Source organism: Rhinopithecus bieti, unplaced genomic scaffold, assembly GCF_001698545.2.
Source record: "Rhinopithecus bieti isolate Rb0 unplaced genomic scaffold, ASM169854v2 scaffold_5569, whole genome shotgun sequence".
NCBI classification, from domain to species: Eukaryota; Metazoa; Chordata; class Mammalia; order Primates; family Cercopithecidae; genus Rhinopithecus; species Rhinopithecus bieti.
Window position 1 is genome coordinate 183814 of NW_016804856.1, and position 18999 is coordinate 202812.

General features: G+C 34.3%; 1 protein-coding gene across 1 annotated transcript in view; it reads right to left on the bottom strand.

Moving 5' to 3' along the window:
- Window positions 1-18999, bottom strand: part of ADGRB3 (adhesion G protein-coupled receptor B3) — a 779954-nt gene that overhangs the window by 155116 nt on the left and 605839 nt on the right. The window contains 3 exon segments of the mRNA XM_017870735.1: window positions 6103-6205; window positions 10532-10635; window positions 12241-12367. Of these exon segments, the coding sequence (XP_017726224.1) occupies window positions 6103-6205; window positions 10532-10635; window positions 12241-12367 (334 nt within the window).

An 18999-nucleotide genomic window follows, 5' to 3' on the forward strand; every position in this document is an offset into this window, starting at 1 on the left:
ACCATTTGATCCAGCAATTCCACTACTGGGTATCTACCCAGAGGAAAAGAAGTCATAGTATGCAAAAGATATCTGGACATTTGTGTTTATAGCAGCACAATTCACAATTGCAAAAGTATGGAACCAGCCCAAATGTCCATTGATCAATGAGTGGATAAAGAAATTGTGGTATATATGATGGAATACTACTCAGCCATAGGAAGGAACGAATTAATGGCATTTGCAGCAACTTGAATGGAACTGGAGTCTACTATTCTAAGTGAAGTAACTCAGGAATGGAAAACCAAACATCGTATGTTTTCACTCATAAGTGGGAGCTAAGCTATGAGGATGCAAAGGCATGAGAATGATACAATGGACTTTGAGGACTGGGGGGAAAGAGTGGGAAGTGGGTGAAAGCTAAAAGACTACAAATTGGGTTCAGTGTATACTGCTCAGGTGATGGGTGCACCAAAATCTCACAAATCACCATTAAAGAACTTACTCATGTAACCAAATATTACCTATTCTCCCCAAACCTATGGAAATAAAAAAAAGAAAATTGCAAAAAAAATAAAAATAAAAAAAAAATATAAAAAAAAAGATCACACAACTAGGAGAACTGGTAGATTTAGGATACTGAAGTCTACCTGGTTTACAATGCCTTCTCTTAACCATCCCCGTCTGAGACTGGTATCTCCCAAAGAAGCATGTAGAACACTGAATCTCTAGAGCAGGGGGCAGTCTGCTTCGAAGGGTATCAGGCAGAACTGAATGGATAGCTATAAATACGTATTAAATATTTTTTCTCAGAAGTTGAAAACACACAGATATTTAGAGGTCAGGCATATACATAAATGTGTGAAGAAGCTGGGACTATTGGCAAAAGACAGTGATGGGACAAATAGGTAAATTAGAGAGTGCTTGACCCAAGGTAAGGTATTCAAATTCAAGGTTTTATTTTTTAAAAAACACAACGATGACAAAACAAAATCATCTTCCATTAGAGTAACTATAACCTACTAGTTTGACCCATGTTTACTAATTCTCTCTATTCAAACTACAGAACAAAAACAAAACATCTTTATAAAAGGTAAATAACCACAAGATGAAGTAGAAGAAAACATAATAGAGAATGGGACTTTTAAAAGTGCTTTGAGATGGAGAATTTTTGTATCTTTTACAAGTCGGAATTAAAAGACACAGCCCATTATGTAATACAATGCTCCATACATAAAGAACTATGAGATAATTTTCTCCTAAATAATGCTAAGAATATGTTTGACCACCCCAAATAATTTAGAAACTTCCCTTTATCTATCAATGAGGACTTTCGCTTTACTCCTAGGTCAATTAAGACTCAAGCTAATATCTCTTTGTTCTCTCACAATTGACTAGTGTTTCTCAAAATATTAACCTTTGTATGTTTGTTATAATATTTGCAATTTATTTTATAATATTTTGGTATTTCCAGTATGATACCATATATGTGCCAGTTAGTTTAACCTGTAATTCTAGGAGGAGTCCAAGAATGCCCAGACTAGTTGGTCAGTTGGCTTTATATTTGGAAGGCCCATACACGGCAACTACAGGTCTTTCTTACTGAGGTGTATCTAGCCACAAGACAACACTTTACTCATTATCAAACTAAATACAAAAGATTAGTCTTTATTGGTGAACGAGTGTCTGGTTAATCACTATAATGAATGTATTAATGGATTCCCTTTGGTGAAAGTAAAGGAATTGAAGATATGTGTATTGGCTAAAACAGTTAAACACCCCTTACTCTTAAATGAACTGTACATAAGATTCCACTGAGGCCTATATCCCATATCTTTTAGCGATGGGGCCCACAATTTTATCCACAATCATCATTCTGTGTCCAGACATTGGATTAGGAGGACTGAACGACACTGACTAAAGGGCACAGAATCCTGCTCCTAGATTGTTGCTATGTCCACGTCAGTTCCACCTCAGTGAATATTACATACAGGGTGGGTGAAAGTATCTAAAAGATCAAAAGACCTAGGCCCTCATTGAGCTTACGGAATAGGTTTTGTTCCTGATTTGCTAATGAGGGATTATCTAATAAATATCTAAATGTGTGATAAAATTTGGACTTAGACTTGCTTTAATAAAAGAAGGTTATAATAATAACCTGGTAGTGAGGTTCTGAGAGACAGAAGCTATCTCCCAGCTCTTTGAAGTTCTTGGGTGGTTATCCTTATCTAACCAAAAAACCAAGAGTTTTGCCAAATTTGTCTTCTATCAGTTAAAAAGAGTGCTATGAAATCTTCAATATGATAAACACTTTAAATCCTTAAAGTCCTTTGAAGCAAAAGCAATATATGCTTTTGTCATTAAGAAAAACTATTCTCTGAATTTATGTTTTCAAAATAATCTTTGCTTTCTGCAAAACAGTAGTACCAAAAATAGTCTACTCAGCTCAACAAAAACACTTAAAGGTGTAAAGGAAACTCTTTACAAATGAATAACATTTGAGCAATACAAAGACATCCTGGTTGAAAGTTTAAATGCACAAAGAGATAAAAGGGAAATATCACTTTATGGGAAAACTCAAAATATAATGAAGTGGGTTATAATTTCATTTTACAACTGCATTTTAAGAAAAGATATAATAAAATGCACTTGGTTCCTTACTTTGTTGCCAGCAATTGAATATACATTTAAAACATTTGAATACATTTATTTTATGCAATGAATTATTTCAGCTTGTTTATATCTCAATTCAAAAGGAAGCAGAGATATTCAGTAGCAAGATAATCAGGTCAATTATATTTCAATAAGCAATTCAGAGAAACACCCTCATATGACACTTCAGAACTATTCTGTACATCGACATCAGATACCAGCTTTCATACAAACTAGCCATGACAACTCACTGAAGCAGTATCAAATAATTTCTACATCAAGAAGCTCTCTCAGATGTTTACACTTTCTAAGATGGGAATACGAAAGCATCAATTAAAACTTATCAGGGAAGTCAAAGATACAAATCTGATCAATGAAAAAATGCCCACAGAAGCAAAGGGATCCTATACAAAGCCAAAATAAAATACTTTAGTCATCGAACAATATTTTACAGTTTCAAAAAAATTTATTTGTAGTTTATGCACATAAGTTTATACAGACAACACGCTTTGTATTTTTCTATTTTTTGAGACACCATTAATCTCAAATACAAACAGATGTAGTCTTTCACATACCAAATTCTCATATATAAATACAAATAGAGTCAATCTAATTCAACTAATAAAAAACCAGATTATTTCCCCTAGAAAATGTGATATTGTTTTGAGTGACTAAGAATAAAATTCCAGAATTTTGTAATTTTCTCTTCTAATCACTCTAATGTGAATTGTCCTAGGATTGTAAGAACATCTACTCAGAGCTAGTAAAGCAAAATTAATATAGCATAAGAACAAACTAATAATCTCTTATTTTCTTCATCAATACTACCACTTACTAACCACTCCTCCCCAAATGCATCAATAACTATAGCAGCAAAAATTAGCATTAGTCAATCTGAAACAAAACCACTTTGGTTGCAAAACTACACAGAAGCTATTCTATAGTTAATTACTTGGGGGAGAAACGACATCAAACTCTTATTTTGGTAGTAAGTCAATACCAGCCCTTCCTCAAAATAAGAAATGAAAAGTAAACCAAATTTATCTTGTCTTTGATATTCATAATATTTGGAGATCTCAAAAGACATTATTACAAAAAAAAAGAGGACACTGAAAACCTATGAAGTTCAAACTGGGCAGACAGAATGTAGTTTTTTGAGATAATTTTAGTTTCTGAATATACCTGGCATTTAGACCTACACAACATGGTAGACACTAGCTGCATGTAGCTATTGAACATTTGAAATGCAGTTAGTTCAAACTAAGATGTATCATCAGTATAAAACATACTCCAGATTCTGAAGACTTAAAAAAGATTGTAAAATGTTGCATTAATAATTTTACATTATGTCTTAAAATGGTAATATTGTAGATATACTGAGGTAAACATTATATATTAAAATTAATTTCGTCGGTTTTGTTTATTTTTTTAATTTGGCTACTAATATAATTTAAATTACATATGTGGCTTGTATTTGTGTCTTGCATTGCACTTCTATTGTACATCAGTGATTTAGACCATAACCACCATGATGTGGAGTACAACTTGTAGAAATGTCTGTAGTACCATTTGGCTCAGAACTTGTAAAAACTTTACCAAACAGCATGAAACAGTTTTAAAAGCATATTTTGTACTGTGGATCATGCAGTTTTTCATAGTCTAAGGAGAGGTATAAGTCAAGAGTGTTTGGAGGGTAAAAAACAACAGAAAAGGAAGAATGTTTGGTGAAAGAAACTTAAACTCTGAGCTCAAGCTGGCTCTAGCTTGACTTTTTCTGGTTCCTGATCCCAATAAACAATTCCTATTTCAGAGGAAAGCTCTCTTTTTCTGGGTGAAGGTCGAAGGGCAAGCAGTTAAAAAATTGGGAATAGGTATTAACCAGTGTGTGAACATTTCTAAGAGATCTGAGGCCTAGCCCAAGTGAACAACCAAAGAGGAAAGAATGACATGAGTAATTTAATAATTCTTTAAGGTTTACAGTCCGTCTCATCCCCTTTATCTCTACTTCCTTCCTATGATTGTCTTTTTGTTTCCCTTTTTCTTTTCACTTACATTCATGTTTACCCTAATTTTTCATTCTGTTGGTTATTTTCTGCCTTCTTCTCTCCCAATTCTGATTGGCATCCCTCTCACCTTTAGTCATTCTCTCTCTCTCTTTTTTCTTTACTATGTATTTCCTTTTAAATTTTGTATTAAATGTTTATAACATGGACCTGAACTATATTTTAATAGTCTTTACTTTCTTTCAGGTTCTTTCTTTAAGAAGAAAAGATACAGGAAATAAATGGAGGAAAATTAAACACTCAAAGACATGAAAGTTATCTTTATTTCTACAGGGTCCTTGATGGGGTTGTCATTTTTGATTTCTCCTTTGGGATTTGTGGCCTACTCTTTGGGCCCTTCCCCTGACCTAGGGCAATGTGGGCCAAGAAGAAACATTCATCAGAATCACTTAACGCAGCCTCCTAGGTCCTACCCAGACCTAGAATTTGGACTCTTTTGGTGGGAATCACCAGTCTTAGGAACATAGGTTAGCAAAATAAACAGACTATCCATTATCCTTGACGTTAATACATGTCCTATGAATATATAATACATGAAAAAAACCTACTGAAGTGCACATGATTATTTTAAAATGATGGCTTATGGGAAAAATGTTAATTATTCCCTTTAGTATCGGAAAATTAAAAGACTGAAAAATAACAGGCCTGAAGGCATGTGATTGATTGACAAATAAGTTATCAAAGTGGTGTTTAACAGAATCCCTTTGAGGCAGGGGTGAGTTAACTTCAAATTGCTATTATGGGTTTCTTAAAATGCATTTCAGAATAGTAAAGACAACCATTTCTGGGAAAAAAACATGGTCATTGAACTCATATAAATTGGTTCATTCATATAAACAGAAAACATACTTTTACATTCTGCTAAGTATCAAAAGACTTTTAGGTTAACCAAAATTTTGAAAGCCATAAAATCTAAAGTAGCTTTCATCTAACACTTTCTTCAATTATTACCTATGGATATTTTTCAGGTGGATTTTCAAGAGAGATGTTACACTTGTAAGTAATTCATAGTTACCTTTTAGGAATCAATATGTTAATAAATTAGACCAAAACACAAGCCTTCTATGCTATCACAATTAGATCTTACTACCATTAGACTAATGAATCGAAATATGTGCTTTTGATGTCCCAAGGTTTTGAACTCACAGAGCTTTGATATAATGTTTAATAAACATACATTTTTACTCTTATGAACAACCTCTCAACCCACAGGAAATTAAGCCAAGGGTATACACTTCTGAACTGGAGTAGGCAATGTTTTTATTCAGAAACCAATAAACAAATTTTGCTTTAAAATATAATTTTGTCAGAAGTTCTCCATTTTAGAATGAATGTTTAGATTATCAATAACCAACTATATGCCAAAACATAAACACACAAAAAGAATCAGAATAATCACCAGTCATACCTTATTATGTGTCTGAGTCTGTCCAACCAGTATGAGGATATTGGATGAGATGATAGACAGGCAGAAGTTAATTAGTATTATGGACCTCTCAGATCGTATGTACCTAGCCAGAGAGAGAAAAGTTGTCCAATTTTAAAATCCAACAGAAAGATGAAGAATTCTATGTTGTGCAAGTTGATGGCATTCATCTGGAACAATAAGTACTGTAGCACAGGAATATTTACAAAATAAAAAATATAAAAATAGTTCCTAAAATAAATAGTCACTTTTAGAGACCCAATTTTATAGTGGCATGGCGTGTGCAAGAGTCCTTCAGGATTTTTTTTTCTTATACATTGGTGGGACAATATAGCATTTCTGATAGAGCCTAAGTTGCCCATCTGTTGTCATGGTACACTTTTTTTTTTCTTTTTTTAACTAAACATATAAAACTTCTTGGAAATATGTGAATTAGTATAATACCTTTATATACATGTTTATATATGTGTGTGTATATACGTTTAGCATTATCATATGAATCAACCAATAGAAACTTTGAGAACCAAAAGAAAAAAATCACACAAATTGTGAAGTATTATTGTTATTTACTAGAAGGATACCATTACTTTCATGAAACTGTGAACACTTTTATCCACTCAAGCATTTTAATGTAATTAGGCTGTTACTCTTTATATTTTCCTAAGTAATTGTTCAAAAAATGAATCTTTATTTCTAAAAATGAATCCAATTCACAAATGATAATTCACTCTCAGGCTGGAAAATCACTTGACATATGCCATATTTTACCCTTATGAAGAAGTGTTTATATACAGTCTGTTATATCGTTGTTAAGTGCACCAAGAATATAAGCCATAGAGAAAACTGCTCAGAATCAAATGTTCTATCAGCTGTTTACCCTGAAAGAGTAACAGCTATTTTGCTTCACTGTATTCAGTGGTAAATCACTGACTGACAGTAACAAAAAGACACTGTTGTATTTGCTGTGTGTTTAGGCCTGTTCAATTTCTATTATAACATGGAATCACATTCTACAGCAGGCATGAGCTTTTCTATGCAGTATTAGACAGGAGTGCCAATGATCTGGAGGCACTCTGGAAGGTAAAAATCTATCAAACTTTTCTGTCTGTCTGTCTGTCTTTCCTGTCTTTGAGGACTATTAAGGTAGAATCCTCACATTTCATCACACATTTCCAAAAAGAACACAAGAGTAAGAATAACAATAAAATACACAAAGGAGTTTTTGTAATACAAAAGAAATTCCCTTCAGTCACAAAACAAACTCAAATGGGACCAACTTAGATCAAATCTCAACACAAAATGGCCTCGGGGTTACTGAACCTTGTTCCTGTATCATCAGCGCAAACAATAGAATAAACCACACACTGAGATGCTGAAGACATCATTAACTATTAAGTAGTCTCTTTTTGGTGGCTGGGGAATATTATATAAAAAGTTAAGGGGCTTCATAAAATTAACCCTGTGTTTGGTGTTAATGGCTTCCATGAAAGCACAAACACACAGACATTATGAAAAGGGTTTCAGTGAAACTTTTTGTTTTGTAAATAGACAGAAATATGATAATGAAATATCCAAAACTGACTAGTCTGAAGTTTTATATGTTTCTATTTTATCAAAACTGAGTCTTACTGCTGCCTTCATAATTGCTATGAAATGTCTCAATTTTCACAAATTTCTTTACCATATTAGATTTTTTTAAACAAAATTTAAGAATGCTTTATGTTAATACAGTGATGACAAGGACATGCTTCATTAGTTTTTCATGTAGAAATGTAATTCTGCCAAACTTATCTATAGGTGAAGAGAATATAACCTAATGTATTAAATTTTTGGTGAACATTTCTGATGAACTACATGGAACACCAACAAATTTATAAACAGCCTATTATGTATAAAATACTTGAGATGCTTGTACATGTCACAACTCTTTAGAAATCAAAATTTCTAAACTTTTTACTTAGAATAAAAGGTGGTAGGAACCTAGCATGCTTAATAGCATACAGTAATATTATACAGTACACAATATATACCCTACATGTTTAATGGCATCCTTCTAGTAAGCAAGGATAATACTTCACAATTGTGTGGGGTTTTAAAATTCAGTTCTCAAAGTTTCTATTGGTGTTGCTATAGGTGTTTATAAACTGCATTTAATTCATGATGTTATCAAGATTCACTTAATAATTCATGGAGTCTTGTCACTTCTTTTAAACTACTAATATTATTTCAATTCTTCCATTTGCATAGAATGAGTTGATGATGACCACTAACTCTTAGGGATTTAGATTTGTGTTGTTTCTTGGTACTCTCTTCTATAATTCTCAAGTCCATCTCAAGTTTTAATAGATCCTTTGAATTGTTTTGGTAATTCTTAGAAAAAATATTGTAGTAGTGACTTTCCTGAACTTTCTGCATTAAAGAAAACTTTATTATTGACTAATTAATTGTATGCTTCCTTGATTAAATATACACATCACCTATCCTGAAAATGTATATGCTAGTATTAGTGATATGTATTGAGGGGTAAATAAAAGGTGGAATTGCTGCCTGAAACCTAAATGCTGATAAATGGAATTTAGTTCTAAATAGTTCAGTGAGCATGCATTATGTTGCTATTGTGATTACCTAATTCCTAGTCTTTAAATGCTGCCTCATGTTTAAACAACTGTATTTAAACAATTGTGGTAGAGGAAGTTGTCTGCTTTTCAATGTTTATCCATCTTACTTTTGCATTACCGAGACAATGTCTGCTTGAGTGAGCCCTGAACCCAAGATTCTGCTGCCTACAATGTCATGCTTAAACTAAGCATTTCTTTCATTTCCTGGAGCAGGACATATTTTATCAGATTGTCCCACTTTGTCAGTGTTTCACTACTAGATAATTCCTTCACAGGAAGGAAGGATTTCCATCATGTACCAGTGCTAAAGGGTCAAGATATACATATTTTTTACTTTTGCATGAAGCATAAAAACTCTTCATAACTTTGACAATTTAAGTATCTGTGACAATTAATTCTTTCTCTCAAAAGAGTAAAATTATAATGAAGAACAATACATTTTCTTAAAAGAGTGAAGTAAAATGGTCTTTTAAATAAAATTGTAATTCATTTTCAACTGAATGCTTCTTATCTTTTTTTTTTTTTTTTTTTTTGGAGACAGAGTGCTCGCCCTCTGTCAACCCCAGGCTGGAGTGGCCAGTGGCGCTGATCTCCCAGGCTCACTGCAAGCTCCGCCTTCCCGGGTTTACACCATTCTCGGCTGGCCTCCAGTCTCCCGAAGTAGCCGGGACTACCAGGTGCTTGCCACTCGCCCCGGCTAGTTTTTTTGTTATTTTTAGTAGAGACGGGGGGTTTCACCAATGTTAAGCCAGGGATGGTCTCGGATCCTCCTGAGCCTTGTGATCTGCCGTCTCGGCCCTCCCAGAAGTGCTGGGATTACAGGCTTGAGCCCACGGCGCCCGGGCCCATGTTTTTTATCTTAAATGAATAAAGATTAAGATTTCTGAGGCAGAGACCATCTACTTTTGCAATTCTAATATTGACAACATTCAGAAAATATCAGGCAATTTTCTATATACTAATATAGTTAAAATATTTAGATTATTTTCAATAATAAAATGGATACAAACATGTTTAACATTTAAAATTTAAAATCCATTAGAAAATCCAGTACTTTGGCCATATGGCTATGTATTTTATCAATATGTGAGTAGACAATAAACTTCACAGGTCTAATTCTTAGTAACACAATCAAAACAAGTCTTTAAAATACTAGTCTTTCATATATCAAGTAGGTTTGATTTCAACTATTGTAGAACAAAATTTTCAATAACTTCTCTTTGTGTTTTTATGACTTATTTTAATCAATTTGTCAAAGTCTAACATCTTGGACACACTCAACCAACAGGCATTTTCTGGAATATGGTGGTATTATGTTAGTGCTTTAATATTATAGAAGAGTTCACTAGTTGTCTGGGGCATACTGAAAGCATGTGTTTAAAACTTGAGAACTTGAGATTATATTTTTATAACAGATAAATTAATTTGACTGTACCAGTTAGACTCACAGTCTCCATAGCGATTGGGATAAATAGAAACCACATATAGATTGAACTTGTGGTATAAGAGTACTACGCTTGGGGTAAGCAACTTGTTGAAGGCTACTAACATTTGAAATCAGAATAAAAGTTTACGTGTGTACTGTTTATTTTCTCAACTCAGGCAAATATATCGGAAAATTAGGTAAATACAATTCATTTATTATAGCTCAATCACATCAATTATAACTCAGTTGTAAAAATACTGCTTTCAGTGAATTAAGAAGACAGGAGACATATAATAATTATCACATGCCTTGATTTAACTATGAACAACTAAGCATTCCATTTCAAGTCTATCAGTTGATTACTTACCTCCATAATGCTGCATAGACAACTGCTAGGGTAATCAAGGCCAAGCAAGAAAGACCACTGCCTACTATTAGGGTAACTGAAGGTGTGCCAGAGGATTCCATGATCTGTGAATTAAACAAAATAAAAAAGAAACAAATTGGTTTTTAATGAATTAAAATAACTTCTAGACTCAGCAAAGCTAACCTATCACTCAAAAATAGCCTATATAGTTGTTATAGTTACCAGATAGTTACCCATGAATCCACTCTGTTCTCATATTTCAACCTCTAAAAATACTAATTCCAGCTTCCTCCCTCTCCCACTGTGAAGTAATAAAGTCCTTAGAGTTTTAAATAGTGGATTATGGAATATTACATCCTTACAACTTTTGAAAATCAAGACCTAAAACTACAACTTGGTTAACATTCACATGTTAAATTTTCTCTAGCTAAAATTTGAAGCATCACTCATTTTTCTTTAACTAACTGCAGGTTAGTCAATTCACAATATGATTCTTGGTAAAATTTATCTTGATCCTACCATTTACAACTCATTATGATACCTATATCTGTATATAGATACTGAAGATTTTCAAACTTTCTCACTTTTGACAACTTTATTCTAAGTCAAGTATTCTCACATTTAATTGTACTTGCTTGGCCTCTGAGGATATAGGAGAAAATAAAACATCAAATTTAAAACCTTTAAGTATATTTTGTGACTTTTTTTAATGGACAAAATATGTGGAGATAATTATTACAATGCCAGTATCAGTCCCTAAATACATGACCTTGAAAAATAAGCTTTCTATCTTTTAAAACATATATAAAGATTACATGCATTCACTGATCTGGAAGGTTTCTTTCCTTGGACACTTACATGACATTAATTAATTAAATTTGTTGGTTTTCATATTGTTAACATTGGGAGTTTGAAGGAATACACTTTAAGCGTGTTCTAAAACCTCAAATATGCACATCAGATTGTATTAGTTTTTATCATCAAAATTAGTAAGAAGAGTGATGCTTATTTAGGCCAAATGCAAGCAGAATGTCACATTTCCCTGAATAATAATTGTTCATTATTCATTCTGAGTTATATTTCCTCAAAATATAATTGATGAGAATATTATTTTTCTTTCAGACAGTTATGTACAACTGTCTCTTTCAGAAAGTATTTTGAAAACCATATACTATTAAGGAAAATTTTACAGTTCCTGACAGCCATGCTTTCATAGAAACTTCATTTGATTAACATATATATTTCTTTATTTATATTTACATCCAAGGACACTTCCAGAAAACCTGTACTGAAAATATCCAATGCAGATATGCAATGTGTTTCACTATAGTGTCTGGGGTCTTCATTCTACTACTAACAATACCTTCACAAATTCCCCAGAACATCTTTCCAGCTTCAAAATAAAGGTTAAGTTGACGATCATTTTTATTTGAAAGTTTGCAGCATATTAGTAATATGATTGGACTACATCCTTAAAACTACACTGCAGAAATTTCAAGTTAGAAGACATAAAATTGAGTAGAATTTAGTTATAGAATACCAACTAGAATTCATTCCACCAAGCTACTGTAGCTAAGGAGGAGACGAACCCAATTTTGCCACCCTGCAACATTTTTCATTTCCCCATTTAAAATGCAGTTCCCTGGAGAAACACTAGCCACAATGTCCCTGCCTTTGCATTAAAGCCGTGTTTTCTCTTTGTTACTTACTATTTCTCTAGGTTGCTGAGCCAAAATGGCGAAGGTAGAGAGACGATCACATAAGCATTTCGTATGGGATGCATCGGTAAGCACAGTTTTACATCCCTGGGTGGACCACGTTCCCAAAGACTCGTTCCTGCAAAGGGGAGTGAAGGGGGAGGAAATCGGGATAAATACGCCTGATAGCCAAATCCGTAAAGAAGAAAATGCAGTTTAATTGAGAGAGTCGTCTACTGTAATTCCTGTACAGGAAAAAAATTCTACTTGTTGTTGAACAGGATGCAATTTAGATGCATCTCCAGTAATGCAAAGCGAGAGTGGGAAAAAGCAAGCAGGCAGCGGTGCGGCGTGCAAAGAGCTGTCCAGCGCCGGAGGTGCTGAAACCGGGACTAGCTCTGTCCAGCCCTCTGCGAGGAACAGCAGCGGCAGCCGCGGCAGCACGAGCAGCCGCCAGAGCGTTGGCAGCCACTTCCTATGCTCATCGGATCGTTTCAAATACTCAGGGTGTAAAGAGGCTTTTCATATTTTCCTACCAGCTCTGATTCCCGTCCCATATTTTGGACCATAAATGCTGGCTTTTAAAATGCGGATTTCTTTGAAAAGCCTGACTAAAAGGTTACATAGCTTGGATTGGGTGATAGGATCTTCTCCGCTGCTGGTTAGGGATTTTTTCCTCCTTTTAGAAGAGCTGCTGTGAAAATTTCACCCTGGAAACGGGAAGCAGCAGCAGCGGCATCAGCTGGTTCTGACTCTCATTGCCTTTGCCTGGTATCCAGGGGAGGGGTGGGTTTCAGACATAAGCTTCCTAATCCACACTTCACTCAGTCCAGCTTGCCTCTGACGTCCTTGACATTTCTTTCCCTCAACTGCTTCTTTGCCCTGGGGCAGAAGCATTAAGCTAACCCGAAGTCCACTAAAACATTTAGAGGAATAACCCCACCCCAAAGTCCAGTAGGAGTGGGGAAGAGAGCCTGGTTCAATTTTCTCTTTGGTGTAGCCATTTAAAAGGCTAAAGCATATGGTTTATTTCTCACCCAAGAACAATAAAATGGTATCAACCTACGTCTTCTTCGTGGTGGGAGGGATGGGGGAGAACCCTTCCACCCTCAGCTGAACTACACTACAGGAAGAGAGAAAAAGAAAAAAAAATGCTATAGAGCTCAACCAATCAACTTTATTATCATTACACGTGTTCTGTACTGAATGCACCAATTGTCACCTCCCCTCCCCCAGGCATGGAAATTCTCCAGCTAGCAAACCTGTACGTTTGTGTGTTTAAATTTCAAACCAAGTTACTATCTGTGTTAAAAATTACTTCAAAACTTTAAGAGAAAAACACATGGCTTGACGTTAATTTTGATATGGTGCTTTTGATTTTGCTTCCTCCATCTCCGAATGCCTGAAGCTATTGGGTTAAATATGCATGCAGTCTATTTCAGAGAGATTTCAATGAGACAAGTTTCTCTCTGACAGTTGAACTTCCAAGTTGAGCTACAGAATATAATTCACACTATCCTTTTTTGGTACCTACCAGCAATATATTTTTAATATTCATTATTTGATATCATTAATATTTGACTCAATATACTCTTAATTATAACTTCTTTGAAGAAAAAAATGCACTGTACTTGAAGAGCATTAGATAAAAATTATACCTAACTTTACCCCAATACTTCTAAGTATTGGCCATTTTTGAATGTGTTAGATCTATTTTCTTTCTCATAATGTCATGCAACCATGCCAATTTTTTAAAGAAACAGTTATACTATCAACTCCAACAGTATTAGACTCTAATTCTCCCTAACTGTAGCAGCACATCAATTTACTTCATTAGCTGTCTATCTCTTATCTTCTTGTGACAAACAGTTAAGGCCAAATGAAAAGCATTTATCTCAGCTGATCAAAGTTTAAAGAAGAAAGATACACTTAAGAGAATCTGACATGTTTTAAAACATAACACCAGCATTATTCATACTGGATGGCAGCTTTACTTTAATGCAGTATCTATGCTTTCAAGTGGAGTCCAGTACTTACACTTTTCAATTATGCAGCTATGCCTAATAAATCAATTCAATATCTTAACAAGAAAAATCTTTCTGTAAATAAAACCTCTTAGGAGACAAGTTATATACTTATATCTATGTAATTAGACTTCATTACTCAAGATGATGTTAGCATCACCAAACTTTGACTGCTACATATGAAGTCTATATTCAATATCATGTTGCTAGATTCTGAAGATCATGTAAATTTTATATGACATGTTTAGAAATGTGATTCCATTTACTTTACTTTGTACAATGATTGCATTGCTGACCTGGCCCAGCCCCAGGCAAAACTGGGAAGTAAGTAATGCTGGTGTTCATGTTTCAGTCCTTCACTCACTCCAATCATGAAATGCTTCTACTCTCACTGGGGCCCTTTTCATACACACTTTCTTGAGGCTACATCACCTCTGTCCTTATCATTCTTTAGAACTATATTCCCTTCATTGACTTCATCTGATTAAACTAACGTACAATAGCGTCTGAGTGAGTGAGTACAGCTTAATGTGCTTTCCCAAATTTAAAAAAAGATATATAAACACAATACTGCATCTTCTAGGAGAAGAGCAGAATTTGGAGCAGGTAAGTAGGAGAGAAAATCTTGAGAGGTGAGGGGGGGATACGTAACAACCAAGTTCTGCATTTCATCACTCCCAAGATATAAGTAAGATGTGTGATATCGTTCTGATGATAAAATTTATATTGTTTCACTAAAACTCTTGGTATTTTTAAATCAAATAAAACTCATGAGTTTGTTTTTTTAACTCACTAGCATACATATAACTATTATTACAAACTCTATAGTGCGTGTTGTCTGTATTTTCAAACTTTTCATGGCTTATTCCTACTGTAAAAAATTATTTGAAAGCATGGTACACATGTCTGATTGATTTCAGGGAGTCCTTGTAAAGCAAACTGATAAGTGGCAGAGCAAATGTGAAGCAAAACACCTCTCCATTCTGCACAGAGCAAGATTTCTGAACATGTGAACTATTCCAGCAGTCACATTATTCTTCCAAAGTCATAGTTTTGCATGCTATAACAAATGTAAATCTGTGCATTATTCTTAATTATGGAGTCTAGTTTATTATCAATAGGGTAAACAAAAACAGTAAAATATACATGAAAATTAAAAGATATAAGAATAACTGATGTTATCAGAAGCAAACACAGAATGATGATGCAGGCATATACATCATACCAAAAATCACACATTTACTTTTCATAGTGTCTTATCTGGGCATTAAGTCACATTTTTTCCCAAATGGTTTTCAAATGTAAGTATGTTTGCAGAAATTCCACGCAACCAGCACATTCTTTGTTGTCTACACCTCCATTCACCCATGTTAGCTATTAGCTGTCATCTGTACCTCTTTTTCTTCTCCCTATTACTACTGAATTAGCCTGGCTAACAGAAGGAGCCTTTCTGTCCCAAATATTCAAAGTATATATCCCAAAACAGAATTATGTGAAAATATAAGACACAAAATCTATTATTTTCTAGCTTAATATTTACTTGATGGCTTTCCCCAATTTCCTAGGAGTCTACATGGTTTCTTTTTGGATCTGAGTATTTGGTTGAGTTTTGGTTTCATGAAGTTTTAAAACATGTGTTTATATTTTCTGGCCTTTAAAATTAAAGGGAAAAGTTATCCGCTTACTCCAATGAAAAGCTATTTAGTAAAAGACTGACAGCAAAATTCATAGGGACACATTTTAAAACTGTTTCAAGAAGTCATACTTTTGATCTTTCCAAATACCAATAAAACTAGATATTCCACTTCAATCTTCTATAAAACTGTTTATTCTCTTCATAGTAAATCAGTATGTAAATTATTTATTATGAATAAGTTATACACTTTAGGAATTTTATTAACTCTTGGGATATTAGGAGTACATTTATTCAAAATCAAAATAGCTATAGCAACGTTTTTTTAAAGCTTACACAGAATTTCTAACGACACTACCCTCACATTGTATGTGTACTGACAGAAAGTCATTGCTTTCCAAATCATAATAATAGTTAATTTCTAAAATTTAGGTAAATTTATATGACTTTTGGTGCATATGCCATACCCAAATGATGTATATATGGCTTTTGGTATAAATTATTCTCATAATATAGAAGGATTTTAGTTTAGATGTGAAAATATTCTCATTTTTGAGCAGGAACACTCTTTGAAGTTAATTTCTACTTTAAAGGACATTGCAAATATTGAGAACACTGTTCTTCCAGCAACTGTTACTATGTCAAAATATGATGAATCATAAAATTAGAAAGATTTACTAGCAGTAACCTTATTGATCATCTAGCCCATTGGTTTTCAACACTTAATGTACATTAAAATTACCTGAAGAGCATTGAAAATTAAACCCTATGATAGGGCTTGGGATATTACTTTTTAAAATGCCCTTCAGATGATTTTAGTGTGCAGTCAGGGTTGAGAACCACTGATCTTTTCCAAACACTTAGTTTTATAGATAAAGAAAGTGAAGCGTAGTTAATTTAGAAACTTGTTTTAAGTCACAGAGTGAGAAGCAAAGCCAGGCTTTTCATTTCCAGGTGAATTTTTAATGCTAAACTTCTATTGTAATCTGTTTAAAAACAGAATGTACTGAACATATCCTATGAAATTATAAGAAGATGTAAAGATCTAATATAGTAAACACATATTTTATGATAAAAAGAGTAACACCAACATAAAGCATATATATGCACTTCATTCACTTGGATGAGATTTAGGAGCAGGCACTTTCTCATCACCAGAAAGGACAGTTGTCATCCACTATGCTGGGCCTTGAGTTAATAGCAGTTCCTTCATACCATAACACCGGTGTTCTAATTTGTTATCTAAAAATTAACTAGTTCCAGGAATTCTCTAAATATAGATCTTCCCCCATGCTCCTCTATACCTGTTAATGCTTTCCATTCAACCCCATAATATTAGTTGATACATTCACCTTGCTTTCTTTCATTTATAAAATTAACACTCTACATGCCATATTAGAATACTAGTGCTTTTGAGAATTATGTGAACTTTGAATCCCTGACACTGTTTTTCACTTAGTAGTCTTAATAACAAATGTTCAGTTCATGTAATGATTTTTTTTTCCTTTGAGACAGAGTTTTGCTCTGTTGCCCAGGCTGGAATGCAGTGGCACGATCTCAACTCACTGCAACCTCTGCCACCTGGGTTCAAGCAATTCTCCTGCCTCAGCCTTCTGAATAGCTGGGATTAATTTGGTAGAGACGGAGTTTCATTATGTTGGCCACCCTGGTATCAAACTCCTGACCTCAGGTGATCCGCCCGCCTTGGCCTACCAAAGTGCTGGGACTGCAGGCATGAGCCACCGCACCAGGCCCATGTAATGATCTTTTACCTTTTAATGGATGACTTTTAATACTGAGTTTGATCAAAACAGATTATTTTTGTTGTAATTCATTTACTGTCCTTTAGCATATAGCAGACATGTAATCTGAAGAATATCAATAGCTCTTAATAGGGTCTTCTACTTGCTTCAGTCTTCAAACATCATTTAATGATGAACTCTGTAAGATTTCAGCATCCTGTGGTGATTATGTTCAATTCAACAGTGAGGCTTGAAACTTTACTAACCAGTCAATATGTATTTAGTGAGTGCTTTTCAAATACCAGATGAAGTAGAAGACACATAAACAAAATGTAGTTAGCTTCTTAGAGAAGCTGACAGATGACTATACACAATCTAATAATGTGTTTTCTGCCTAATTAGAAAGTGTTGTCAGTTCTATCCTTCTATTTCAAGCCACCATCATCTCTCGCCTGGGATAATCTCTTCATTGGGTTTCCTGCCACTCACCCTCAAGTTTGACTTCAATAAAAAATTCAGAGAGATCCTGTTGACAAATATGTAAACTCCACTAAAAATTGTGTCACTCCTTTGAAAACTATCAATGGTTTTTTCTGATCTCACTCAGAGTAAAAGACAAAGGTCTACTTATAAGGGTCCTTATAATGGTCTACAAGGAATTATACTATCTGGTCTCTCATTGGCTTCCCACATTCATCTCCTAACATACGTATATTTGCCAATCACTTCCAACTGCTCTGAGCTCCTTATTGGCCTACCTTGGCATTTTGTGCTAGCTATTCCCTTGGCTCAGAATGCACTCTTCAAAAATATTCACATTACTTGTTTCTTCACATTATGTAGGCTTCTGCTTTTATGTCATCCTATCAAAGATGCTATCACTGACTATCCATCAGTAACTTCCCATTCGCAGTAGGTTAAAAACGGCTATAAATAACATTTAACTCTTCCCATCAAGAGGTGGAGTCTATTACCTCCTCCTCTGAATCTGGATATATGTATGGTGACTTGAATCGATCAAAAGAAGGCAGTGGAAATGATGTGTGACTTGTTAGCCTAAGTCTCAAGAGGTCTTAACAGTGTCCACTCTTCTCATCTTGAAGTGCTGCTATTATGTGAGGTAGCTCAGGCTAGCCCTACTGAGGATGAGAGACTGGCAACAGTCAGCAGACACGTTAGTGAGGTCATATGCGATCATCCAGCCCCAAGTTAAACTTCCAGATAGCAGCCTCTTTAATTATACCAGATGAAACTAACCGACTGAGCTCAACCCAATAGCTATGCCATAACATTTAAATCAAATAATACTGGTTGTTGTTTTAAGCCACTAAAATTTGAGGTGACTTGTTATAAAATAGCTGATACACAATAC